Source organism: Cnephaeus nilssonii (assembly GCF_951640355.1).
Source record: "Cnephaeus nilssonii genome assembly, chromosome: 18".
Classification (NCBI taxonomy): domain Eukaryota; kingdom Metazoa; phylum Chordata; class Mammalia; order Chiroptera; family Vespertilionidae; genus Cnephaeus; species Cnephaeus nilssonii.
The window spans coordinates 35,727,985-35,755,814 of record NC_137089.1 but is presented as its reverse complement, the minus strand read 5'-3'; the positions used below and the strand labels follow the sequence as shown (position 1 = coordinate 35,755,814).

Below are 27,830 nucleotides of genomic sequence, written 5' to 3'. Positions count from 1 at the left end.
ACCATGCCCAACCTTTTTTTGCAATAAGGTCAAATAGTGCCAAAGAGGCCTTTTCTACTCCACTTTGCTCCTATCTACTGTTTGAGTTTATTGGAAGGAAGCTTCAGGAGGATAATCAAGAATCAGGGAAGGTAAGTACATTTGAGCAAAAGTAAACGTTGGGCTTTTAAGTTCACGTTTGCAGACGAATCAAAGTACTTGGCGGACTTCGCGCTGCTCGCGAGAAATGAACGAAATAGAAAGCCTCCGGTAGTGCTAGTGTTCTTGGAAAAATGCAAATACACATTTTAAAGATTATGAAGTAAGACTCACAGAAGCGAAGGAAACACTATGAAACTGCTTTAGGAGAACTACAAGAGTTGCTAAACACACACACACACACACACACACACACACACACACACACACACACACACACGTGTTCCATTTGGATTTCTGAACGCAGGAGCGGAGCGCTGGGAATCGGGGCTGGGAAAGGGCGACGATTTCCCCGCTGGACGCCAGCTGAGCGGACGGAGAGGCGTTTAGTCCAACCCAGGTTCTGGGGTTCTCATTGGGCCCTTCCGTTCAACACTCAGTGCATTTCCCCAGGTCACCAATGAACGCCTCGGTGCAAGAAAGCCTTCGCGGATTGGGCGCCCGACCTTCGCGTTGCAATGGCATCGGCCAATCAGAGGACAGCCCCGCCGGAGGTTTCAGGGTCATGGGGGAGAGTCTGCAGAACCTTTTTCCGCGGGCGCCCTCGCTGTTCGGCTTTGAAGAGTAAGTCCGCTGAACCCGAGGCCGCGGCGGCGAACGGGGGGCACCCGCTCCGCGCCTCCGGGCCCCTCTGCCCCGTCCATTGGTGCGGCCCCGATGGTGCAGCAGGCCCCGGATTCCTGAAGCCCTGGAGCGGTACGTGGGGTCCGCGGGCGGGAGACAAAGCGGCGGCGCCGGGAAGGCCGCGAAGAGCGGACCCTGCCCCGAGTCGGCGGGTCGGCCGGGGCAGGGCGCTCGCTCTGCCTGCCTTTCTTCTCCGGACCCCGCCGGGCTCTTTAAAGCGCCCTGCTCCCCTGTGCCCTGCGACCATGTTAGGTTGATTCCCTTCCTCTCGGTCCCCCGCACGTCGGATCTCTACGAATCCTGGCACTATTAATGGATGTCCTCTCCCTTCATCTCTCCAGGGGCGTCTTCGGTAACTTTCTATTAGTTTTCTGCACCATCGTGCCTCCCCTAAGAGCACGACCACATGGTTGTGTTTGACTTCATTCAAGAGAGACCAGTCTTCACATCCTTGTGTTTGATTTTAAAAACCCTTCTTGGGATGCATTCGCGCTGTGAGCAACTCCTTTCGAGGCGGCGAGCTGATATGTTAGGGCGGTGCAGGGCATGCCCCCACATCTGGGGGAAGAGAAGTCCCCGCAGGATCGAGGGTCGCTCTTGTTTGGTAACCGCCGGTACTCTATTCTATCATCTTAAGTTTTCATTTTCTTGGATCTGGACAGCTCCTCAGGATTAGGATGTGAGCAAACTGAGGCTCGAAGGGGGGTAAACCAACTTTTCAAAGAGTTGCTGTTAGTTGCTAGGAAGGGGGAAAGCCAGATGTGATCTCAATGCTTATAGGTTGTCTTTTAAAAACTCGCCTTGCTGACCAGGTGTGTGTGCCCGCTGCTGCTCTTGGTATAGGTGAGCTTAATAATTCTTTGAGTCGAATCACAAATCGCGGCTGAAAGAAAAATCTTTCGGACATCTACCCTACAGGTGTCTCACATCTATCACCTAACTCCTGGTTTCTTACAAGTGTGGTTCCCCTGACCACCATAGATATAGCCCTCCCCTGGAACTTTGTTGGAAATGCAGAATTTCGGGCCTCACCCCACCTGCTAAATCGGAATCTGCTTTTTAACCAGATCTCTTAGGTGGTGACCAGAGTGCTGGTTAACGTTTGGGGAGTATCCATTGCCTTGTAATGATTTGTCCAAATTGAACCAAATAAATAAATAAATAAATAAATAGAAAATAAAAGGTATGCAGTGTGTACATATGTGTTGTAATAAGACGAATTATAAAGACAGAAAGTTGTTTTGTTTGTTTTTACATTTTTCTCATTTGCTGGTGAGTATATGATTTTAAAAAATTAACTATGTCTATTTTGGCAATTTTAGCTTTGCATCCAAAAAATCTTAATCTGTAAAATGGGGTTAGTTGTAGCAGCTACCAAATGGTGCAATGTCCATTTGAATTTAAATTCAAAACTAACTTGTAAGACATCAGGTGCTGGTCTTAAAAGTAAGAAAGGAGGCCCAGCTGGTGTGGCTCAGTGGTTGAGCCTGGACCTATGAACCAGGAGGTTACTGTTGGATTCCTGGTCAGGGCACATGCCCATGTTAGGGGGTCCATCCCTAGTAGGGGGCATGCAGGAGGCAGACCATCAATGATTCTTTCATCATTGATGTTTCTATCTCTCTCTCCTTTCCTCTCTGAAATATAAAAATATGTCTTAAAAAAGCTCGTCTACTTTAGGGGAGCAAATCACAGCTCCAGCCAGCCTTTCTTGCCTTCGTTTAGGTGCCATAGGAAATGCAGCACTTGGCCACAGCTTCGGCCTCTGCTCCTTATGCTCGGGTATTTGATGCCTTGTTGTATTCCTGACCTTTTCCTATGCAGATCCTTATTTGAGCCCTCTCCCCATCACTGAGCTTTGAGGACTGGAAGTTTTAACTGTTTTGACTTTTGTTCACCCCAAAGGAACAAGAAGGCTGTACGCTTTTCAGAATCCTTCCCACTGAGTAATTAGTTCTCTACGGACTCCCTTGGTGAGAATAGAGCTCTTCAGTTTCAAGGCCAATGTTTTATGTAAAAAGCCATCACCCTGAGTATTTGGTTCTTTTTTTTTTTTTTTTTAATATATTTTATTGATTTTTTACAGAGAGGAAAGGAGAGGGAGAGAGAGTTAGAAACGTCGATGAGAAACATCAATCAGCTGCCTACTGCACACCCTGTACTGGGGATGTGCCCGCAACCAAGGTACACGCCCTTGACCGGAATCGAACCTGGGACCTTTGAGTCTGCAGGCCGATGCTCTATCCACTGAGCCAAACCGGTTAGGGCAAATATTTGGTATATATATATATATATATATATATATATATATATATATTGATTTCATAGAGGAAGGGAGAGGGAGAGAGAGATAGAAACATCAATGATGAGAATCATTGATCGGCTGCCTCCTGCACACCACACACTGGGGATTGAGCCTGCAATCCAGACTTGTGCCCTTGACCGGAATCGAACCTGGGACCCTTCAGTCCGCAGGCCAACGCCCTATCCACTGAGCCAAACCAGCCAGGGCCAAATATTTGGTTCTTTTTTTTTTTTTTTTTAATATATTTTATTGATTTTTTACAGAGAGGAAGGGAGAGGGAGAGAGAGCTAGAAACATTGATGAGAGAGAAACATCGACCAGCTGCCTCCTGCACACCCCCCACCGGGGATGTGCCCGCAACCAAGGTACATGCCCTTGACCGGAATCGAACCTGGGACCTTTCAGTCTGCAGACCGACGCTCTATCCACTGAGCCAAACCGGTTTCGGCCAAATATTTGGTTCTTAACTGTGACTTGGCTCTTGGGCCTTTGAGCCAGTAATTAGTTCTGCTGATTCCATTTTGAATTAGGGTTTGTGTTGGTGACAGCACATAAAGCTCATGGGTAAGCTGGTTTATAAACAGGGATATTCAGGCTGTTGATAATAGAAGCACCTAAGATACACCATGCCCCCAAACCCCATCTTATCCCTGTGTATTCAGTCTACTTCTTTTCTTTAAATCTTTTTTAAAAACTGCTCCAGTAACTGTAATATTTTCATTTTCAGAAAATTGCCTCCCAAATACTATCTTGATAAAGCCCTGTTTTCTCTGAATCCTTTATTTTTCATTTGCTTGCAGACTTAAAAACTTTATAAATTTTATCTGGAATATGATTTTTTTGAACATGGTATGAGTTAAAGATTCTTAGCAGTGGGTTTTAAAAATTGCTTAGAAGTTATTCCATAATTATTGAATACTTTTTCTTTTTTTTCTGAAGATACTTTTTTATTTATTTTTTATTGTTTAAAGTATTACATGTAGTAGTACATGTATCTCTTTTTTTCCCCCATTGACTTTCCCCCAGCCTCCCCTTCCCCCTGTCGCATGCCCTCATCCTACCCCCCACCCCCTGCCCCAGTGTCTTGTGTCCATTAGTTGTGCTTATATGCATGTATACAGGTCCTTTGGTTGATCTCTTTCCCCCCCCTCTCCAACACTACCCAGCCTTCCCACTGTAATTTGACAGTCTGTTCGGTGCTTTATTGCCTCTGTGTCTATCTTTTTGTTCATCAGGTAATAATGTTCTTTTATTATCCATAAATGTGTGAGATCATGTGGTATTTTTCTTTCATTGCCTGGCTTATTTCACTTAACATAATACTCTCCAGGTCTCTTTTTTATAGCAGCATAATATTCCATTGTGTAGATGTACCATAATTTTCTAATCCACTCATCTGCTGATGGGCATTTAGGCTGTTTCCAAATCTTAGCTATGGTGAATTGTGCTGCTATGAACATAGGGGTGCATATATCCTTTCTGATTGGTGTTTTATTGAATAATTTTTCATTGATTTTTGACTCCATGTAACTTTTGACTATCATTTATTGAGCATTTACTATGTGCTAGGCACCAATCTAACATGTACTTTAATTTGGACATTGCACCATTTGGTAGCTGCTACAACTAACCCCATTTTACAGATTAAGAAACAGATAAAGAGTGTAAGTGATTTGCCTAAAATCATGGTTACCAAGTAGTGGGCTCTGGGTCTGACTCACTTTATTGAGTATATAAACAGCTTTTCTGAGAGTAATATTTTTATCTCTTTCTACCTCCAGCACAGTCCTGCTGCTTTACTCTTAATAAGCTTGTAAATTTAAATATATGGTAGAGCCAGTTCTACGTTATTACCCCCCCACCCCCCCGCCAATAACTTAAAATTTTTTTAAATTGATTTTCAGAGAGAGAGAAGCAGAAACATCTATGTGAGAGTGAAACATCAGTTGGCTGCCTCCTGCACGCCCCCTACTGGGAGTGAAACCTGAAACCCAAGCATGTGCCTAACAGGGAATTGAACTGGCAACCCCTGGGTGCATGCAGGTCAACACGCAACCAACCGAGCCAAACTGGCTACAGAATAACTTTAAATATATTTTTATTTTATTGATTTCAGAGAGGAAAGGAGAGATAGAAACATCAAAGATGAGAGAGAATCATTGATCAGCTGCCTCCTGCACCTCCCCTTTTGGGGATCGAGCCCACAACCTGGGCATATGCCCTGCCCGGAATCAAACTGACCTGGTTCGTAGTCAGCCATGAACCACTGAGCAACACCAGCCGGGCCAAAGTAACTGTAATAGCTTTTCTATAGTTATAATTTTGTCTCCAACATCTTCCCCCAGTTGGCAATGTTATTGAAATGAACATTAAACTTAGTAATTTGTGGAAGGTATTTGTACCTTTATATTCTTCCTAGTAAGGAGTATACATTGTGTAACTTGATTTGAAGTTATATTTTTAACTTTCTGTTTATATGAAGATTATTTTAAAATATTGTTTTCTTGGCTTTTGTATGTTTACCATGTTACATTTTTTAAAAATATATTTTATTGATTTTTTACAGAGAGGAAGGGACAGGGATAGAGAGTTAGAAACATCGATGAGAGAGAAACATCGATCAGCTGCCTCCTGCACACCTCCTACTGGGGATGTGCCCACAACCAAGGTACATGCCCTTGACCAGAATCGAACCTGGGACCTTTCAGTCCGCAGGCCGACGCTCTATCCACTGAGCCAAACCGGTTAGGGCCATGTTACATTTTTTAAAAAAAATATCTTGTTCACTTTTATGGAATTGTATGGGAATGTAAAAGAATTGTATGGGAAGTGGAAAGACTACTGACCAGTTTAGGAGCTAGTAAATAAGATTTTAGCCAAGTTCTATATCATATTAACTTTTGCCACCTGGGGAGAATTTAACTTCTCTATGACTGTTTACTTATCTGTCAAATGAATCAACCAAATTCTGTTTCATCCTTCTGAACATGCACACTCAGAGATGGACAGATGTGCTTAGATTTAGATCAGATTCACTGTGACCTCCCAACTCCACTGGCCTCAGGCCCAGGGTGAGGTACCCTTCTTGGTTTCTTTGTTCACAGCTTTCTTTGACTCTCCTTTTTCCTGATGGATTTTATCTTTTGTAGACTCAGTTTGCTGGGTTTTGTTCATAGATGAATAAGAAAAAGCTGTCAGCTAGCCACTTTCCCTGAGATGGGACTTAGACTCCAGAAATATTCTAGAGAAAAAAGCACTGGCAATGTTACAGTTTGACAAGTGTAGTAGTGAAGGTTACAGTCCTTTGTGTGTTACAATCTTGAACTGTAAAGATCTTGTTCATTGTGGTACTTTAGTGTTAAAATATGTGTTACTAAAAGGAATTTAGTGGAATATTGAAGATGACATATATTCTTTGAACATTATATACACATAAATAACTTGATTTTTTAATTTTTTAGTCAGCTGCCTATGTTCATTTTACTTAAACTGGAATTGCCAATTCTTTTTTGTGATTTAGACTCATCTGTTCTTTCTAAAGGTGTTGTAACCCTAATTGTTTAGCAAATGCCATAATGTCCTTCAGTAGCCTAGAACTAATTTTGCAAACTATTTCTACAGGATTTAAGAAGATTTTGTTCATGTGTATGGCATAGAAGATGAATTCTTCCTCCTCCACCATGAATGAAGAACCCGATGCTCTATCGGTAGTTAACCAGCTGCGGGATCTGGCGGCAGATCCATTAAACAGAAGAGCCATTGTCCAGGATCAGGGATGTCTGCCTGGCCTTATTTTATTTATGGACCATCCCAACCCCCCTGTTGTCCACTCAGCTTTGCTCGTAAGTTGCCTTTAGTAGTTTCAGTCTTGGTGTTGTAATTTTGCAATTAAGGAGAATTTGAAAAAGTGTTTTCTGACACCAATCAAGTCTCTGATCCTCCGTGGATACCAGCTGTGTGTTCAACAGTCCAATTCAATTCTGACACTAACTAGCTGGAGCTATTAAACTCCAAGTCCCACAAGACTGCCCTCTCTTCAAAAGCCAGTTGAAAGTATCACGTCACCCATATTTCTAACTGAGCAGCTATAAATTGGGGGTTACACTGACCCCCTCCTCAGGTTTGATAATTTACTCGAATGGCTCACAGAACTCAGGAAGCCACTTTATTTACGTTTCCTAGTTATTATAAAGGATACATGTGAACAGGTGCATAGGGCAAGGTCTGGAAGGGTCCTGAGCACAGGAACTTCTATTCCTGTGCAGTTGGAGTGCATCTCCCTCCTGGCAGGGGGATGTAGTCACCACCTGAGAAATTCTGAATCTCCTTGTCCAAGAGTTTTTGTAGAGCTCAATCTCGCCACCCAGAAAGTTCCAAGGGTTTTAGGAGCTTTGTGCCAGGAACCAGACAGAGATCAAATGTTTATTTTTTATTATACTGCACCACCCAACCTCCCCAACTCTGATCTCTGATCCCCTAACTCAGCAAGACCAGTGACCTCCATTTGGGCTCCTCCTCCCTGTGCTACAGTCTGGAAACTGCTTCCAACACAGTAAGATGGGGCAATTGTAGGGCCCACTTTGTCATTTCTCTTCTCGGGGATTACAGTTCTATCTGCCTCTTGTCCTGGTTATTATTTTTTTATGGAAAGATGGCAGTTCCCATGGCTGTTGATCCTTTATGGACTGAAATGAAAGTCAAGGTAGGAGAAGATGCAGAAAGGATAGGAGATTATAGACAGAGACAGGTTGAATTTGTGGTTATGTAGATGGTATCGTTTTTGGTAAAGACCAGGCACTTTGAAAATGGTGTAGTGGACCAGTAAAAAATGTGAATGTCACTGGACTGAGATGGCAGAGTTTTGGATGGTGTGGTTCACAGAGGTATTCTCCTCTGAGAATCATGTACCAATGTCTGGTGAATGATGAGAGATTATGGGGTCTGTAGACCAGCTAATGAGATCCCTAGAGAATCGGCATGTGAAGGATATACTTACAAAATGTACTTTACATTTTAAGAGAAAAGCACTCTAGAAAAAATGAACTCAGAAAGTAGAAATTTGTGAGGTGAGCTCATCTTTTGCTTTTCAGTACAAAAAGACGTATTGAAGGTGAATTGTAAAACTAGAAGCAGTTGATTCCATGAAGGTGGTTGTATGTTTTGTCCCCCTCAGCAGTTTTAATTTTTATGTGAAAAGCATCTAGGGAAATGATGGCTATAGGGACTACTCCCTGAAATTAATAAATGGAATATAGTTTCTTGTATCCTTGACAAGATGAAGTGATGAAAATAAAACCGGGAACAATCTAATTTTGACCTTGCAGATAAGTTAGGAATCTTCATTTCAAAGAGCAGAATCAGCTACTTTAGCTCAAAGGATCGTTTCACCCCCAGGGGACTGCTCTGATGATCACATTTAAAGAAGGGTTTCTAAACACTTCAAAACCAATTGATTGTAAAAACAAAAAGCTGTTTTCCTCTTGCAGTAAGTTAGTAGTGGGTTTAATTTTGAATAGTCGGGACACGTGAATTAATGTATTACTGTTTCTGCTGTAGGCTCTTCGATACTTGGCAGAATGCCGTGCTAACAGAGAAAAGATGAAGGGAGAACTGGGTATGATGTTAAGCTTGCAAAACGTTATACAGAAGTAAGTGCAATAGTGTCTCCCAATGCAGTAGAAACGTGGATCTTCTTGTTAAATGTGTACTCATTGTTAATATATGAATTTACTGAAATTTTAATTCTAATATGGGTTATATGTACAAAAAAGTTCTGATGGTCAATATTCTTATGTTTCTTATATATGTACATATATATATATTTTAAAATTTTTTATTGATTTCAGAGAGGAAGGGAGAGGGAGAGAGATAGAAACATCAATGATGAGAGAGAATCATTGATCAGCTGCCTCCTGCACACCCCCCATTGGGGATCGAGCCCACAACCCAGGCATGTGCCCTTGACTGGAATCGAACTCAGGACCCTTCAGTTCATAGGCCAACACTCTGTCCACTGAGCCAAACCGGCTAGGGCTTAAATATTTGTTTTTAATACTAGTCCTTATGTAAATGTTCAAATTTTATTTAAAAATGTTGATAAACATTGTATTTATGGATATTTTTAAAAAGAAAATCTTGCCTTGTGTGAAGTTTTGTAAAGTAAATTGAATTGCTAGCAGAGCAATATGGGTGACTAATCACATTTGAAAATATGCACAAAATTCTTTTGTTACTTCATCCCAGTCTTAACGGAAAAGAACTTTGTCAGTATTATGACAAAAAGGGCTTTTGGTGATATTTTCCTGAGTATCATTGAGAAGGCTCTCAGGGACTAGTGCTATTTAATTAGCCTTTTAGCTAATAGGTGGTTTGTAATTGTACAGTTCATCTTGTTATTTACAACATTTTGAAGTAGGTTTGATAGATGACAGTTTTGTGGGTGAGGAAAATACTGAGGCTGTTACTTTATCTCTGGTCCTTCAGCTGTGTTGCCTCTGGGGATGTCTGGTTTGCTCCTTTCTTAGGCCTTGCTGATTTCTTTGTAGAGGCTAGAAATGGAAGATTCAGTGTTTTGATATTTCCACTGTGTCTGGAAGGAAAAAGGTAAGCTTTCTGAGGCTTTATCTTAGTTCACTTTTTATCTTATATAAGAGATGACTGCCTTTAAACTTAAAATAAATAATCACTTAATTTAATTTGACTTTTTAAAACTTATCTTGCAGTTTCTTTGGCTTGAGTGGTCACAAAAGTTCTTTTGTAATTTCCAAATACTACAGGTTAAATTTTATCAGTGAAGAATCATCTAAACTCACCTCTACGACAGTGTTGTTTTTTTTATTAGTGTTCTTGACTCCTGGATAAATTTTATTTTATTAATCTCATTTTTTAGACATTACTTAATTATTTTGTTTTCATGGGGTTGGCTACGTGACAGACTAGTTCTTTGTGCTTAGATCTTTGATAATGACAAGATAGAGACTGAAATTTTCTTATTTTTATTCAGGTGATCAGTTAGGAGTTAATAACAAAATATTGACTGCCGTCAATTGTATTAACTATTGCCTATGGTTTGAGGTGAATTCCATTAGTAAAAATTTGGAATCTAGTTCTGACTTGAGACAAATAATTTCTTTGCCCATCAGTTTCTTTATCTGTAAGCCTGAAGTAATACCTGCAAAGTAATTGATAATCCAACAAGATAATATCTGTAGAAATGCTTTGTAAATTCTAAAGTGTGTAAAATATAAGGTATTCTTATTTTTGTTCCTAGTATGCTTTAGTGCCTTATAGTTAACTATTTTTTACATTGATTTTAGAGAGAGGAAGGGAGAGACAGAGAGAGAGAAACATTGATGTGAGAGAGAAACATCGATTGGTTGCCTTCTGCATGTGCCCCAACCGGGGATTGAACCCACAAGCTGGGTATGTTCTCTGATTGGGAATTGAACCTGCCACCTTTTGGTGTACAGGACTATGCTCCGACCAAATGACCCACACTGACCAGGGCATTATAGTTATCTATTTTTAACTGACATATTTAGTGCTATTGGATACAGTGAAAGGTTTAAGCATAATAAGGACACTTCTGTAGGCCTATTTTATTCATATGATGAACTTGGACGATTATGGATACCTTTAATAGGTATAGTTATTGAAGTTGAAAATATGTGGTAAAATTTTTAAAATGTTAAGAAAGGTGAAAAATTAATGTTGATATATTAAAATATACTTCATATTTGAACTTTAAAGATTTAGAGCAAAATTTAGAGGTACCACAGATTTAGTCTATACAATAATTTCTTACCTTGCCCAGCTGGTGTGGCTCAGTGGTTGAGCATTGACCTATGAACCAGGGGATCACGGATCGATACATGCCCAGGGCTTGATCCCCAGTACAGGGCGTGCAGGAGGTAGCCAATCAATAATTCTCTCTCATCATTGATGTTTCTATCTCTCCCTCTCCCTACCTCTCTGAAATCAAGAAAAATATATTTTAAAAAATAATTTCTTAGCTTGGTTGGCTATGGTTGTGGTATGTGTGTGTGTGTGAGTGTGTATAGAGGTAAGTAAGAGATATATCTATAAAATAGGGAGACTACTTGTATATTTGTAAGAGAAGTGGTGTGTTAGCTCAAGACATTATCTCAGCACATTATGTGTGAAGGGGATCCTGATATGGAGCAAGAAATGGAAGAGGTTTGTTGTGGGGTAAGGTCTGTAGGATAAAGGAGAATGAAGCAATTTTGGACTACAGACTAGACTACAACACAGATTCACATCTGTAAAAGGAAGGTGGAGAGGAAACTAAATGGACAAGGAGAGTCTCAGATTGCATTACAAGTTGGACAGCCAAAACAGTGGGGAGCTCCAAAGCAAGGATTACCCTGCAGATGAGTTTTCATTAGGCAGGAATGGCCAGGCCCCCACTATTCAGTCATTGGCTGGGGCCTGCCCTGGAAGAGCCAGGCCTTGGAATGAATGAATGAAAGGTGCGTATGATGAATCTCAAAGCCACCACTGTTGGTGGCTCTATTACTAGACTTCCTGCAGCTGGAAGGCATATGTCTTTGTTAAAAGAAGATCCAAGCATTGTATCTCCATGGCTGCCACAGTGGACTATCTTTTTAATTTAAATATAGTATTTTTTAAGAACAATTGTTGCTGGCTCCTCCAGTAGTAAAACAGATGTACATCTGTTGCATACTCCATCATTTTAATTTGGTCCTATAGCCCTCTCAAAAGAGAAGACATGATGTAATGATTCTTATATACATTTTGCAACTCATTTGGCTGTTGGAGATCTCAGATTTGAAGGTTGCCTTTTAAACTTTTAAGATATCACCTCTGGCCCTTGCTGGTTTGGCTCAGTGGATAGAGTGTCGGCCTGTAGACTGAAGGGTCCCTGGATTCGGTTTTGGTCAAGGGCACATGCCTGTGTTGCGGGCTCGGTCCCCTGTAGGAGGAGACAGCCGATCCATGGTTCTCTCTCATCATTGATGTTTCTATATCTCACTCTCCCTCTCTCTTCCTCTCTGAAATCAATAAAAATATTTTTTAAAAAAAGGTATCACCTCTGTTTACCATTGAAGTTTGTATTTTGAATGTTAAAAGTATGTGTTTTTGCTTGTGCTGGCTGGGCTTGTAAACATTAAGACTTGGTATTAGAATCAGGCTTTGGCATCCCATCTATATATATAAAAGCCTAAGTGACCGTCCGACCATTCTACTGTCTGACCAGTAGTTATGAGACGCGCAGTGACCACCAGGGGGCAGACGCTCCAATTGGTAGCTATGATGCACACTGACCACCAGGGGGCAGGAGCTGCCGAGCTGTGGCGGTGACTTGGCAGCTGCGGTTCTTGGGTGATGCACCAGGAACCAAAGAGGAGGGAGTCCGATTCTGGGGTGCGTCACCCGAGAACCGCCCTCTTGCAATCCAGGACCCCTCAGGGGATGTCGGAGAGTGGGTTTCGGCTTGATCCCCGCAGGCCAGGCTAAGGGACCCCACCAGTGCACGAATTCGTGCGCCAGGCCTCTAGTTTTCATATAACAAGCTGTACCCAAGAGATCTATGATCTATACTTCTTTTTTTTTCTTGCTGTCTAGCCAGTCAGGATGGGATTCCTGCAGGATCTCTGTAAGCATACTGAATTAGGGGGAGATTTAGCTGTGATTCCATGGACTTAGGCAACTAAGGAAATAAAAGAGAGGTCTTCCCATATCCCAGAAAGAGCCACAGAACCAAGAAAATCTGTTGTGAAGGGTTACTACTTTGAAGAGAAACTTTCCATTTAACAGTAATCAAAGGGGAAACCCAAAAGCAGAAGTACGGAGGGGAAATGGAGGTTATTCTTCACATGTGAAGCAGAGAGTAAGATTTTATAAAATAGGGAAAATTCTGCATGCTAAAATTTTTGCCCTTTAATCATGACATTATGTTTTGCTACAGAATGTTGCGGAGATTTCTAATGTTATTCAACAGCAAGTTTTACTTGTGTTGAGGTCGGATTGGTGCCTACAGTCAATCAGATTGACTTCGAAGTCATTGTTTCTTTTAGTTCTTTAATTGTGAAAAAAATTTGAAGTTTTCTGTCACTCTGGCATTATGTCCTAATTTTAATCTCTTCCATGAATAAAATCTTATCATTAGTGGTAATAACCTTTTATATTTTATTTTTATTCTGGATCCCTATGTGAAGAGAATTTTCTTTTAAAAAAATATTTTTAGTGATTTCAGAGAGAGATAAGAAACATCAATGATAAGAGAGAATCATTGATTGGCTGCCTCCTGCACGCCCCCACTGGGGATCGAGCCTGCAACCTGGGCATGTGCCCTGATCTGGAATTGAACCATGATCTCCTGGTTCATAGGTCGACGCTCAACCACTGAGCCCTGCCAGTTGGGCAAGAATTTTCAAAATGTCAATTTAAAACATTTGAACCCAGTTTAAGACATTTGCTAATTACTATTTCAGGAGAAATATTTCTGATATAAGATGCATTTTATAAAAGTACTTGGAATATCTAACATGAAGTATACTATAAATAAAAACCCCTTTAATAAAATGTGGCATCACAACTTTATTTTTTAAAATACATTTTTATTGATTTTAGAGAGGAAGGGAGTGGGAGAGAAGGATAGAAACATCAGTGATGAGAGAGAATCATCAATCGCCTGCCTCCTGCATGCCCCACACTGGGGATTAAGCCTGCAACCCGGGCATGGGCTCTTGAATGGAATCGAACCTGGGACCCTTCAGTGCACAGACCAAAGCTCTACCAATGAGCCAAACCAGCTAGGGCCACAACTTTAAAATATCTCATTTCATTTGAAGAACTTCTGAAATTCTAGATTTTGAAACTGCCATAATAAATGGTGGTCTATTCTTGTTAAAATCTTGGATGAAAAGTGTGTGCTTTCATTTCTTTATGCCTTTTTTCTGTGTTCTTTTTCTTCTTAGAATGTAATTTTAAAATCTTATTACAGGTATACAGTATGTGGTATATTTGTAAAAACTAAAAAATGCAAAAAAGGAAGAAAACCCATAATACCATTTATCTTTTCATTTACATATATGATATTAGACTTACAGAAAAATTGTAAAAGCAGTATAACTATGCCTATATACCCTACATCTCCCCTGGTGGCAACTCTTGTGAGAACCCTTAGAGTTTAGGAGGGAGATTCGAGCTCAGCCAGTGTGGGTCAGAGATTGAGCGTAGTAGGCCTATGAACCAGGAGGTCACGGTTCAATTCCCAGTCAGGGCATATGCCCCGGTTGTGGGCTCGATCCCCAGTTCGGGGAGCGTGCAGGATGCATTTTCTCATTGATGTTGCTATCTTTCTCTCCTTCTCCCTTTCTCTCTCTCTCTCTCTCTCTCTCTCTCTCTCTCTCTCTCTCTCTCTCTCCAATAAAAACATATTTATTGCCCTGACCGATTTGGCTCAGTGGATAGAGCATCAGCCTGCGGATTGAAAGGTCCCGGGTTTGATTCCAGTCAGGGGCACATGCATGGGTTGCGGGCTTGATTCCCAATGCGGGGTGTGCAGGAGGCAGCCAATCAATGATTCTCTCTCATCATTGATGTTTCTATCTCTCCCTGTCCCTTCCTCTCTGAAATCAATAAAAATATGTTTTAAAAGAAACAAAACTTATTTATTTTTTATTTTTGTTAATCCTCACCCAAGGACATATTTCCCCTTTTTTTTTTTTTTTTTTAAGAGGGAGTGGAAGGCACGGGGAGAGACAGAAACATTGATGTAAGAGAAACACATCCATTGGTTGTCTCCTGCAGGTGCCCTGACCAGAGCTGGGGTTTGAGACTGCAGCCGAGTTTATGTGTCTTTGACCAGAATTGAACCCGGGACCCTTCAGTCAGTGGGCTGATGCTCTATTCACTGAGCAACTGGCTAGGGCAATAAAAACTTTTTTTTTTTTTAAAGGAGATTCGAGTGGGGGTGCCCCAAGGTGGGCACACACTGGCCTCTTTGTCTTGAGGAGTTTTATTTACTTTCCAAAGGTGGGGATTTTAGGGGAGATCTCGGGGGAGATCCCAGTAGAATATCCTTTCAGGGTCGTGGTCTCCACTGATTAGTCAGCACCATGGCAGGGGTCATTAGTCATTGCAGCTGGTCCTGGTCTTGCCTGCCTAGTTTTACTGCTTTTCTTGCCCTGGAGCTGAAATACAACTGAGGCCTAGATGTTATCTCTGGGGCGGAAAGGTCAGGGAAGGGTCCTATGACCAGCAATATGCTAGGGGAGGAAAGGCCACCCTGGGGGTGAGGTGGCACCAATTTTGCCTGCTGCTAGGCACCCGGGTGACCTGTATCTGCCTGTAAATTGCTTGGCCAGTTTGTTCAGCTACCTGTCTCAGTTTCCACATTCCACTTTTCAAGGAATTTTCCTAGCTTCTTACTATCCTGCCTCACCGTGAAGTATATGGAAGTCTTAACTGGCCTTTATGGGCAATATAAAATGTTATTAGCATCTAGAATTAGAGTGACTTGCTGTATATGACCAATAAGAAAATATTATACTTGTATTCAGAATGAAAATTATTTTTGCTGTATAATAAAGGTCATAGTTCACTTTTTAGTTGTGTTTTATGAGTAACGTTTTGAACCTTTTCAATATACATAACTAATTAGAAAAAGTGGTGAGGAGTCAGTACACTTCATTATGGAATACTAAATTACTGAGAGAAAAATTCTAATTACTCTGTGAAGGAGCCTTTCAAGGTAGTCTTTTTTTCTGATGTCAGATTTTAAAGACTGAACTAAATCCAGGGCATTAATCAGCTCTCCATTTTCACTTGCCTAGGAAGATTAGGGCAATTAATACTTGTTTAATTATACATTCTCTCTAACATTTATGGCCAAATGTACTATATAACTGTAGATTTTTTCTACTTGAATATTTTGAATCGTAGTATTTGAACAATAATTTTGGTTTATTAAAAATAAAGACTAGCCCTAGCCGGTTTGGCTCAGTGGATAGAACATCGGCCTGTGGACTGAAGGGTCCCAGGTTTGATTCCCGGTCAAGGGCACATACCTGGGTTGCAGGCTCGATCCCCAGTAGGGGGCATGCAGGAGGCAGCCAGTCAATGATTCCCTCTCATCATTGATGTTTCTATCTCTCTTTCTCTTCCTCTCTGAAATCAATAAAAATATATTTAAAAAATAAATAAAGACTAAGCTTTTTATTCTGTAAACTAGTGGCCTGGTGCACGAAATTCGTGCAGGGGTGTGTGTGTGTGTGTGTGTGCGCGCGCGCGCGCCCCTCAGCCTGGCCTGCACCCTCTCCAATCTGGGACTCCTCGGGTAGCAGTCAGACATCCCTTTTGCAATCCGGGATCGCTGGCTCCTAACCGCTCACCTGCCTGCCTGCCTGATCGCCCCTAACCACTCTGCCTGCTGGCCTGCTTGCCCCCAACTGCCCCCCATCCCCCGCCGGCCTGATTGCCTCCAAGTGCCCCCCCCCCCCCCCGCTGGCCTGCTTTGCCCCAACTGCCCCTCCTGCTGGCCTGTTCGCCCCCAACTGGCCCCCCCTGTTGGCCTGCTTGCCCCCAACTGCCCCCCCCCCCCCCCCCCGCCGGCCTGATCACCCCTAACTGCCCTCCCCTCCTGCCTGATCTCCCCTAACCGCCTCTGCCTCAGCCCCACCACCATGGCTTTGTCCGGAAGGTCTCCCGGTCTAATTAGTATATTACCCTTTTATTAGTATAGATACTCTTGGATTTTCTTTTCCTTCAAAAGCAGCCACACTAATAAAAGAGAAACATGCAAATTGACCATCACTCCACTACGCCCACCAGCCAATCAGGGGCGAGTATGCAAATTAACCCAACAAAGATGGCGATGGCCACGGAGTTGGAGCCAGCAGGCGGCTTGGGTTGACCCCGGCGACAGAGGAAGCCAAGCTTCCCGCCCGCCCTGGCCGCGGCTGAAGGAGGGGCTGGGATCCTGGGTCGCTGGAGGGTGTGGCCAGCCTGAAAATGGCCCTCAGTCCTTTACCTAGGCTGGCCACACCCCCATGCGGTGAGGGTCCCCCCTGGGGGGCCTGGCCAGCCTGCAAACAGCCATCAGCCCCTCACCCAGGCTGGCCAGGCACCCCAGCGGGAACCCCCACCCTGAAGGGGGTGTGGCCAGCTTGAAAACAGCCCTCATCCTCTCACCCAGGCTGGACATGGCCCCCCAGCGGGGACCCTCACCCCATGGGGGCGTGGTGGCCTGCAAACCACAACAGGCCCCTCGCCCAGGCCACCCCACGCCCCAAGGGAATCCCCACCCTGTTCCGGGACACCCTTCAGGGTAAACCAGCTGGCCCCCACCTGTGCACCAAGCCTCTATCTATACTAATAAAAGGGTAATATTGCTAATTAGACTGGGAGACCTTCCAGGAGACCTTCTAGATGTTCTTCTGGACAAAGCCATGGTGGCGGGGCTGAGGTAGAGGCGGTTAGAGGCCAAGAGGGGAGGGCAGTTGTGGGTGATCAGGCCAGGATGGGATGGCAGTTGTGGGTGATTAGGCCGGTGGGGGGGGGGGCGTTGGGGGTGATCAGGCCAGCGTTGGGGGTCAGTTGGGAGTGAGCAGACTAGCAGGGGGGCCAGTTGGGGGCGAGCAGGCCGTCAGTGGGGGTCAGTTTGGGGTGAGCAGGCCAGCAGGGGGGCAATTGGGGGCAAGCAGGCCAGCAGGGGGGGCAGTTGGGGGTGATCAGGCTGGCAGGGGGGCGAGCAGGCCGGCAGGCAGAGTGGTTAGGGGCAATCAGGCAGGCAGGCAGGTGAGCGGTTAGGAGCTAGCATTCCTGGATTGCGAGAGGGATGTCTGACTGCCGGTTTAGGCTCGATCCCTGTAAACCAGCAGTAGGACATCCTTTGAGGGGTCCCAGATTGGAGAGGGTGCAGGCCGGGCTGAGGGACACCCCGCCCCCGGCCTCGTGCACGAATTTCATGCACCGGCCCACTAGTATTTTTAAAAGAAGGAAATAATTATTTATAATTGATTTGTTGGTCAGCAATATGACAGTATCCTCGTACTCCTTACAACTTAAGATTGGCAGTATTTAAAATATCTCAGAATGCCAGTGACCTTTTCAATAAACTAATACAGCTATCAGAAAAGTGCTGAGACATCTCCTAAAAAGTAGTCTTTTTCATAGCTTTGTGCAATACAGAGCCAAAGTCATTCAAAGTAATTGACCTCTGTGGTCAACAGTGACTCAAAAAAGCACTTGGTATAATAAATTGAGGGCCCTTCTAGAAAGTTGCCTGGAATTGAAGGTCTTTGTGGCTAGAATGTATACAGTCTGAATATTAGAAATTGTAGTATTCCTGCTCATTCAATAAGCAAGTGGATTGCAAAAATATGTATTAGGCTTTGTGGAAGGTACAGAGCGAATACACCCCTATTCTTGAAGAGAAAGAAATAGAAAAGTAAAGAGAAATAGAAAATTAAAATGTACAGGCATAGTACTTTGAATGGCGGTTGAGCTGAGCCTAGAAAGGAGAAAAGGCGTTTATAAAAGGTCACAATGAGCTGGTTTTGGTAGAGCTCAGTTGGTAGAGATCAGATCTTAAAGGCCTTGAATGTATGTTAAAGGATTTGGACTTTATAGGTGAAGTGAGGTGAAATGCGCCTGTCTCCTGCATCGCCCTACTGGGGATCAAGCCTGCAACCTGGGTATGTGCCCTGACCAGGAATGGAACCAGGGACCTCTTGGTGTATATTTAAACTTAATTACAAGTAAACAATTCATGTCTTTAGTTGCACTTGACAGACACATTTCAAGTGCTCAATAGCCACATGTGTGGACAGAGCAGGTACAGAACATTTCTTCAGTGTAGAAAGTTTGTTGGGTAGCATGGCACAAATGTTTATGTGGGGAGCTATAGCAGGATTTAAAAGTGTAAGAATAAACTTTTGTCTGAATTGTGGTTTTATGATACATACATGCTTTGTGAAAAATATGTAAAATTGCAAATTAAGGAACAGAATCAGTTTGAATTTACTAAGAAATCTCTATTGAATAACTCTAATATGAATGATCTTCTAATTTGTTTTCTCCTTTCGGATTTTTATGTTGTATTTTCTTGAAGGTCAGGTTACTTTCACATTTGGAGTTGAATGTTAGTGTTAATCCAGGGACTTGTTATATCCTGATCTTTTTAGTTGATTTCGTACTTAATTAATGATTTCAATTAAATGTGCTTTTATATCATTATAGTGATGATGAGTTTGAATCTCAATGAACCATGGGTTTAAAATGAAATGCGAAGGCTTTATTATAGATTAAGATGCTTTTTCTACATTACTGATTATTCTAGGATTCACTGGTATTTTAAATTGAACAAACCAGAATGAAGAAAGCAAGACTTTGCAAACTTGAGGAATAAAATTATAGAATCAATAGAAGTGACAATACAAATTTATATCTTTCTTTTCAAGGACTACAACTCCGGGAGAAACAAAACTGCTGGCCTCTGAAATCTATGACATTCTTCAATCTTCCAACATGGCAGATGGTGATAGTTTCAATGAAATGAATTCACGGCGAAGGAAAGCTCAGTTTTTTTTGGGAACTACTAACAAACGTGCTAAAACAGTGGTTTTACATATAGATGGTCTTGATGATACGGTAAGATCTTTATAAACACGTGGTTCATAAGATGGGAAAGAGAAATCATGTTAACTAAATAGTTTCCTCAGTGTCACCTGCTAACAGTCTTGAAGAGTATGTCCCAATGGTAGTATTTTATACTGATAAAGGGGAGCATTTTGTGCCCAAGAGGCTAGTTAATCAGAGGACATCACAATTTTAAGTATTTATAACCTAATACTAGAACTTCAAAATACATGAAGCAAAAACTGACAAATGCAAAGAGAAATAGACAAATCTACAGTTAGAGCTAGAGGTTTGAATACCACTCTCTCAGTTAATAGAACAACTCTACAGAAAATCAGTAAGGGTATAGAAGACTCAACTCTAATAACCAACTTAACCTAATTGATATTTATAGAATACCCCACCCAATAGCAAGATAATATTTATTCTTTTCAAGTGTACGGGGGACATTTGTCAAGATCGCCTCCTTTTTTCCTTCTTATTTGTTGATTTAGGGTTTATTTTTTTATTATTTATTTACTTATTTTTCTTCTTTATTGATTAAGGTATTACATATGTGTCCTTATCCCTCCATTACCCCCCCACCTCCCTGCTAGGGTTTATTTTATATATCTTTAACTCTCACAGTGTAGCTTCACTTACTATTGCAGTAGTTCTTCCTTATCGCGGGTATAAGTTCCAAGAACCCCAGTGATGTCTGAAAGCATGGATAGTACCAAACTCTATATATGCTCTGTTTTTTCCTATACATACATGCCTTTTCAATTAAAGGAAGGAAGCACTTTATGGCTTATCATTGGCATATTTTGCCAGCCTCATTACTTTTGTGCTTTGGGCCATTATTGAGTTACTTGAACACAAGTGCTGTGATACCACAACATTTGATCTGATAACCAGGAAGACTGTTAAGTAAGAGGCAAGTAGTATTTACAGCATGGAAACGCTGGACAAAGGGATGAATTATTTGTGTGTGTGGAGGAGGGATGGCACGAAATTGCATCACATTACCTAGAATGATGCGCAATTTAAAACTTAAGGATTGTTTATTTCTGGGGTTTTCCATTTAATATTTTTGGACTACAGTTGACAGCAGGTAACTGAAACCACAGAAAGCAAAATTGTGGATAAGTGGGGGCTACTCTTTACCACTTTATGCATAACGTAAGACATATCACTGTACTTTCATTTCCCTTATCTCTGCCTTTGTGCTATTGTTATCATATGTTTTATTTCTGCATATGTTATAAGCCTCCAAATACATTGCTATTACATTAAATGTTTAAAAATTTTTTTTCAAAATATATTTAAATTTATTGATTTGAGAGAGAGAGAGAGAAACATTGATTTGTTGTTTCACTTATTTATGCATTCACTGGCTGATTCTTGTATGTGCCCTGACCGGGGATTGAACCTGCAACCTTGGCATGTTGGGACCGTGCTCTAACCAACTGAGCTGCCTGGGCAAAATTCTTTTCAAATTTTTATTGTAAAATATATATAGCATGAAATTTACCACTTTTACCATTTTTAAGTATAGCTTTCAGTGGTATTAAATACATTCATAATGTTGTGCCATCATCCCCACCATACATCTATGTATGTACAATTTTTTATCTTGTAAAACTGGAATTCTGTACCCATTAAACAATAACTTCCTTGTCTTCCTTCCCTGCAGCCCACCACTACTCTGCTTTCTGTCTCTATGATTTTTAAAAAGTTAGTCTCTTCTAAAGAGAATGACAGAACTCAGGACGCAGCAGAGCAGAGTCCACAGGCAGTGAACTCCATCAGCCCCTGTGGGTCTATGCACTGCCATGCCCCCTATCCCAGATCCTTGCCTGGGGAGTATTAAAATGTAATCGGGAGTAGTGAAAAATTGGTTTAAATAGGGAGATAGCAAGAATGTGAGTTTGGAAGGATGTGGGAATAAATGTGAAAGCTGATTTTATTTCATAGAAGAGAAGAATGAATCGGGTAATTTGAAGGCAGTGCTTCTCAGGGTGTGATCCAGAGACTTGGCGTCAGTTGCAGATTCCTGTCCCCTCAGAAGTACCAATGCCTGGGTACTGGTACTTCAGCTCTAGCCGGTTTGGCTCAGTGGATAGAGCGTTGGCCTGCAGACTGAAGGGGCCCAGGTTCGATTCCAGTCAAGGGCACATGCCTGGGTTGTGGGCTCAAAGCCTGGTAAGGGGCGGGCAGGAGGCAGCTGATCAATGATTCTCTCTCATCATTGATGTTTTATTTTTCTCTCCTTCTCTCTGAAATCAATAAATATGTATATTTTAAAAATTCTTTATTGTTGAAAGTTCTACATATGTTTCCTTTTCCCCTCATTGACCTCTCCCCGCCTGCTCCCATCCCCCAGCCCATGCCCCTACCCCAATAAAAATATATTAAAAAAAAAAAAAAAAGACAGTGGTGGAAATCCTACCTTAAAAAAAAAAGAAGTATGGAATTAGAACCTAGTCTCAGTACAGTCAGCACAGAAACAGGAAAATTTAGATGTGTGGGCTGGGGGGGAAGATGGGATGAGGAGAAACTACTTTTTAATTCATCTTCTCTTTGGATCTTGTGTTTGAGATAACCACTTACTTGATATCTAAGTAGATATATCTGAAGACAAATAAAAATAAAAGCATACTGGAATATGTCTGTGTTTCTACGTGGAAATGATGAGAATAGTCTACTGAGGGGTGAAGTAAAAAGAAAATCCCTTGGTGTTAGACAGTGGACCTTGGAGATAAGATGACACAGAGATGGAATAACTGTGGCATAAGTGGAAGACCAGGGTAGTGTATTATTAGGAGTTGAAGAAGCATTGAGAGGTGTATGTTATATTGTACTGTAAGAGCAAAATGAGAACCAAAAAGAGGATATTGATAACCCTGGAAAATGAAGTGGGTACCTATTGAGAATGCCATTTATGAAGGATGTAGTGATGGTTATAAATACCAAGTGCTTTAAAAAATAGTCAAACACTGAGTGCTCACTAATTCTAACTTTATTATAATTTATCCCTAGAGATTTTTAAGCTACAGCAGAGGTCAGCAAACCTTTTCTTTAAAGGGCCACATGGTAAATATTTATGGTTTTTCAGGGCTTATAGTCTCCAAGTACTAACTATGTTGTAGAATGAAACTAGCTTCAGACATTCTGTAAACACATAGGTGCAGGTGTGTTCCAGTAAAACTTTATTTTTTAAAATATATTTTTATTGATTTCAGAGAGGAAGGGAGAGGGAGAGAGAGAGATAGAAACATCAGTGATTGATCAGCTGCCTCCTGCATACCCCCAGTGGGGATTGAGCCCGTAACCCAGGCATGTGCCCTTGACTAGAATCGAACTGGGGCCCCTTCAGTCCGCAGGCCAATGCTCTATCCACTGAGTCAAACCGGCTAGGGCTAAAACTTTATTTACAAAAACAACTGGCGGACTAGAGTTTGCCCATCCTTGAGCGAAGGGTATGTCTACTTTTCAGCACTTTTTCTTTTTGCCTTAAGATTTAAATTGACATTGGCTGACTTCTTGTTAAAGTTATCAAAACTAAATATTAGTAATGAGCTTGAAAAAATCTAGCAGAGAATACTATTCTGTTGATCTTATAAAATGTAATAAATTTGACTAAGCACCGTTCTCCCCATGCCCTCACATAGGAGATGGTGGAACTGAAATAGGGACATTTGTTTCCCATGGTGCTACCCCCTTCCCTCTCCCAACCCCCCACCCCAAATCTAATGACTAGTTTAGTGTGGTTTCAGTTGATTATTCCCTTTTAGTATTTTGCCAATTTTGATAACAATTTGCCTTTTCTTTTTCAGTCTCGGAGAAATCTATGTGAAGAGGCTTTGTTAAAAATTAAAGGTGTTATTAGCTTTACTTTTCAAATGGCTGTTCAAAGATGTGTGGTGCGAATTCGGTCAGATTTGAAAGCAGAGGTTAGTATTTTAAATATGCTCAAGATTTTTAAATATGCTCAAGATTCTAGGAAACAAATCAGTGTTCAAATTTGTCCCTTTTTTATCTTGGCCTAGGCTTTGGCATCAGCGATAGCATCAACCAAGGTTATGAAGGCTCAGCAAGTTGTGAAAAGTGAAAGTGGAGAAGAGGTAAAAGTTTTACAGGCTTTCTTTATACCTAACTCTGACTCCCGATTGTTCTTTATGGCTAGCAGATAGTTTTTAAAGTAATAGTTGCCAAGGATATAGCAGTGTGATTGGGTCAGATTATTTCAGTGTTTCTTGGTTAACAATTAACTCTTTTAGAGGTATAGCAAGATCTTTTGTGGATTTCAGCCTGTTTTTATATCTTACATTTTGTGGATTTTAGAATCTTCTTTATTTCAGTGGAGATGTCTTGCCGATATTATATAGAAATAAAGGAGATGTGGTTTCCTTGCATTGGTCTTTATTTATTATTTTTTTAACATATATTTTTTTTATTTTTATTTTTTTTAAATTTTATTGATTTTTTACAGAGAGGAAGGTAGAGGGATAGAGAGTTAGAAACATCGATGAGAGAGAAACATTGATCAGCTGCCTCCTGCACACTCCCCACTGGGTATGTGCCCGCAACCAAGGTACATGCCCTTGACCGGAATCGAACCTGGGACCCCTGAGTCCGCAGGCTGACGCTCCATCCACCGAGCCAAACCAGCCAGGGCTAAAATATATTTTTATTGATTTCAGAGAGGAAGGGAGAGGGAGCGAGAGAGAGAGAAACATCGGTGATGAGAGAGAATTATTGATCGGCTGCCTCCTGCATACCTCCTGCTGGGGATCAAGCCCACAACCAGAGCATGTGCCCTGACCAGAATAGAACCGTGATCTTCTGGTTCATAGGTCGATGCTCAACCACTGAGCCACATCTGCGGACTGCTTTTGTCTTGTTCATTTATTTTAAAATTTTTTAAAATTATAGTTGACAGACAATATTATACTAGTGTTAGATGTATAGCACAGTGATTCAACATTTATATACTTTACAAAGTGATCCTCACGATAAGTCTAATAACTGTTACCATACACAGTTATTATGAAATTATCGCCTCTCTTCCCTATGCTATGCATTATCTCCCAGTGACTTATTTTGTAACTGGAAGTTTATTCTTCTTCCCCTTCCCCTTTTCCTCCTAACCGCCGTCACCCTGAAGTAGACAAAGGTTACACGTTTATTCCTGTGTAGTTCTGCCTTTCTGTGCTTACACAGTGTCCAGCAAATGGGTCTCCCTTTATGTAAGAGGAACATTTTCAAAGGACTATAGCCCCTGAAAATAAATACTGTGGTGATTAGAATGAGGAGAAAGTTGACCTTTCACTTCTGACATAGGACTATCAATTATGTTGACTTTGCAGTAACTCTTCACATGTTTTCTGTGTCAGATGCTGGTCCCATTCCAGGATATGGTTGTGGAAGTAGAACAGAACACAGAACTGCCCGACTACCTGCCCGAGGATGAGAGCCCCACGAAGGAGCAGGATAAAGCAGTGTCCCGCGTGGGCTCCCACCCAGAGGGTGGGGCTAGCTGGCTGAGCACAGCTGCAAACTTTCTATCCAGATCGTTTTACTGGTGACTTCAATTTGGGGTGCAAGGACTGTGTGAATGAACAAGGGGCCAGTTTTCCATTGTCGTGGTGAACTGTCAAGTGCAATTTGCAATAAGTTATCATGGAAAATTTTTAGATTACATGATTGCGTATGCTGCGTTTTACATTTTATTGGACATTTTGCCCCACTAAGTGGTAAAAAGGACAGAGGCTACAAGGAGAGTTGCTTTGTTTATGAAGGTATTTTGGTTTTGTTTTCCTTTGTTTAATTGCCTCACATTTTAAAAAAACATGGGTCCACAATTAAACCAAACATTATATGTGCAGCTTTACATTTTATTTTACATGAAACACCTGATAAGGAAAACTCATTTTCTCCTCAGGTCTCAGGACCTATCTGAAGAGAAATTATTAAGCTCAAGTTGTGCATGAATTACTGAACATTTCCCTCTGTTTTTCTTCATGAAAGATACTTTTTTGGTACTCTATAAGAGTTGAAAATGTTTCTCATTACCCCCCTTTTGTGCCTTTTAAAAAATTTGCCAACCATGTTTATAGAAAGGTCATTACTAATGACATTTTGTGAATTGAAATGTATTCATTTGAATGTAGCAATCCCCTAAAAATACAATTCTACAAAAACTTTGCAATCTTGTTATCATTTTAATACAGTTAATACACAATCATTCAAGAAGAGGGAAATATGTATATCAGCAAAGTGCTATTGAGACTGAATGTGACCAAATGTAATTTGACTGCTGTTCTGTTTGGTTTATATCAGCTCTTGAGAGTTACATCCACCATAATATTGGGAGCAACTGTCAATGGTCTCTAGGCCTTATTTTGTGATTACACACTATTTCCTGCTAGAAAAATAAAATAGTAAAGAACTGACAACTTGAAAAAGAAAACAAAAATTGGATGCCTATAATGCCGCAGTGCCATTTGGTAGAGTCTAATCTTAACACGTGAGTTGCTTGGTAGGTGCCTATTCAGTAGGTATTTCCTTGTATTGCCTTTTGTGAATTTATTATGAACTTGCAGTCGTGTTGAATGAAAAAAAAATACTCAAAATTAATGCTTATAAAGAAATAAAGCCAGCATTGGTCCACTTGATTTTGTTTCTCATGTCCAGCCAGAAAAAACTTCAGTGAAGGTAAGAAAAATAAATATAAATATGTATACATATATATTTTTTCTAGATAAGAGCTAATTACATATATGCAATGCTTTATTGCATTTCTGAAATATTTGGCAACTAAAATTTTCCTTTTGGAAATCTAACTAAATCCAGATAAATTTTAATGCCAATACGATTAAAAACTAATAGGGAGAAAATGAAATTCTTCTTCATCTACATGTAGAGCTGCTATTTTATTGCGTGGAGAATGTGAAGTGAAAATTGGACCCTGGAGGGGTTTCTTGCATTTTCATCGCTTCTCTTTTAGAGAAAATTAAAAGCATCCAGTGTTACTAGAGAAAAATTATTGTAAAATGATTCACCAACAAGAATCTTGAACATTGTGACCTTCTGGAGGGAGGGGTATTGAGGGTGCTGAGAAAGACAGTTTTCAGATGTCTGGGCTCTGCGTCAGGTGACACGCACAAATGAAAATATAAGCTTTCAGGGCATGCATTGCTTTAAATGCATAATACGACTTGCTGCCAGAACCAGATGTGTTGGGAAAAAACAACCCACCTCCTTTCAATAGCCATTAAAACAAAGTTTACTGTTCTGTTTTAACAAGCTTGTGTTTTCTTTTGCATTGCCACACATCCGCTTATTTAAAAAACTACATCCCTTTGGTAGCAATGGTTCAATACAAGTGGTTATTATAGCTTGGTGTTCCTGTGTTCTAATTCTAAGTGTTCTTTTGTTTCCAGGTCTTATAGAGCAGTTAAGGCAACTGTAACAGCATTTTTTGAAATATATTGTAAAATAATAAAAGGTAACAATTAAAATTGAATGGATATTGCATTTTTGTGGTATAAGCATTATTGATTACTCTTAAGCCTGTTTGTATCCACACTGCTTGGCACCTTCTCCTAGCTCCCTGCAGGTGCATTACCCAACTGATTCCTATGCATCTTCCATTCATCTTCTTCCCAGCACCAAACCTGCCCCCCCTGGCTTTGGATCAGTAGCCTCTTTATATATATTCATCATAGCATTTATCACATTAGATTGAATTTATATTTTCCAGTGTCTCTCCCTTTCTTAGCTCTTTGAGAACCGAGACAGTCTGTAACTGTGCCTGGCGAGAATTAATGAAGAATTTATTTTTAATTACTAAAAATAAGTAGAAGGTACTAATTATTAAAACAGGCACATGGGGAAAATGTCAGATTGTAGTATTTTTTCTGGGCATGTTTCTTTCTGATTTATTCAATTTATTGCTTTTTCATTTATTTTGTCATTTGGTTTTTATTTTATTTTTTAAAGTGGCATAGTTATAATACTTGCTCTATTGGATGAAGTTAAGATTAACTTATAATATCCTGATTTTTATAGAATTGTGATAGAATAGTATATA

General features: G+C 41.0%; 1 protein-coding gene across 1 annotated transcript; it reads left to right on the top strand.

The window, feature by feature from the left end:
• Positions 1-690: 690 nt before the first annotated feature.
• Positions 691-27,604, top strand: ARMC1 (armadillo repeat containing 1). Its single transcript, XM_079795994.1, has 7 exons — positions 691-894; positions 6,749-6,969; positions 8,684-8,775; positions 19,576-19,765; positions 23,572-23,688; positions 23,785-23,859; positions 25,132-27,604. Exons 2-7 carry the CDS (start codon positions 6,787-6,789, stop codon positions 25,321-25,323), a joined length of 849 nt encoding a protein of 282 aa, XP_079652120.1. The 5' UTR covers positions 691-894; positions 6,749-6,786; the 3' UTR covers positions 25,324-27,604.
• Positions 27,605-27,830: the final 226 nt, after the last annotated feature.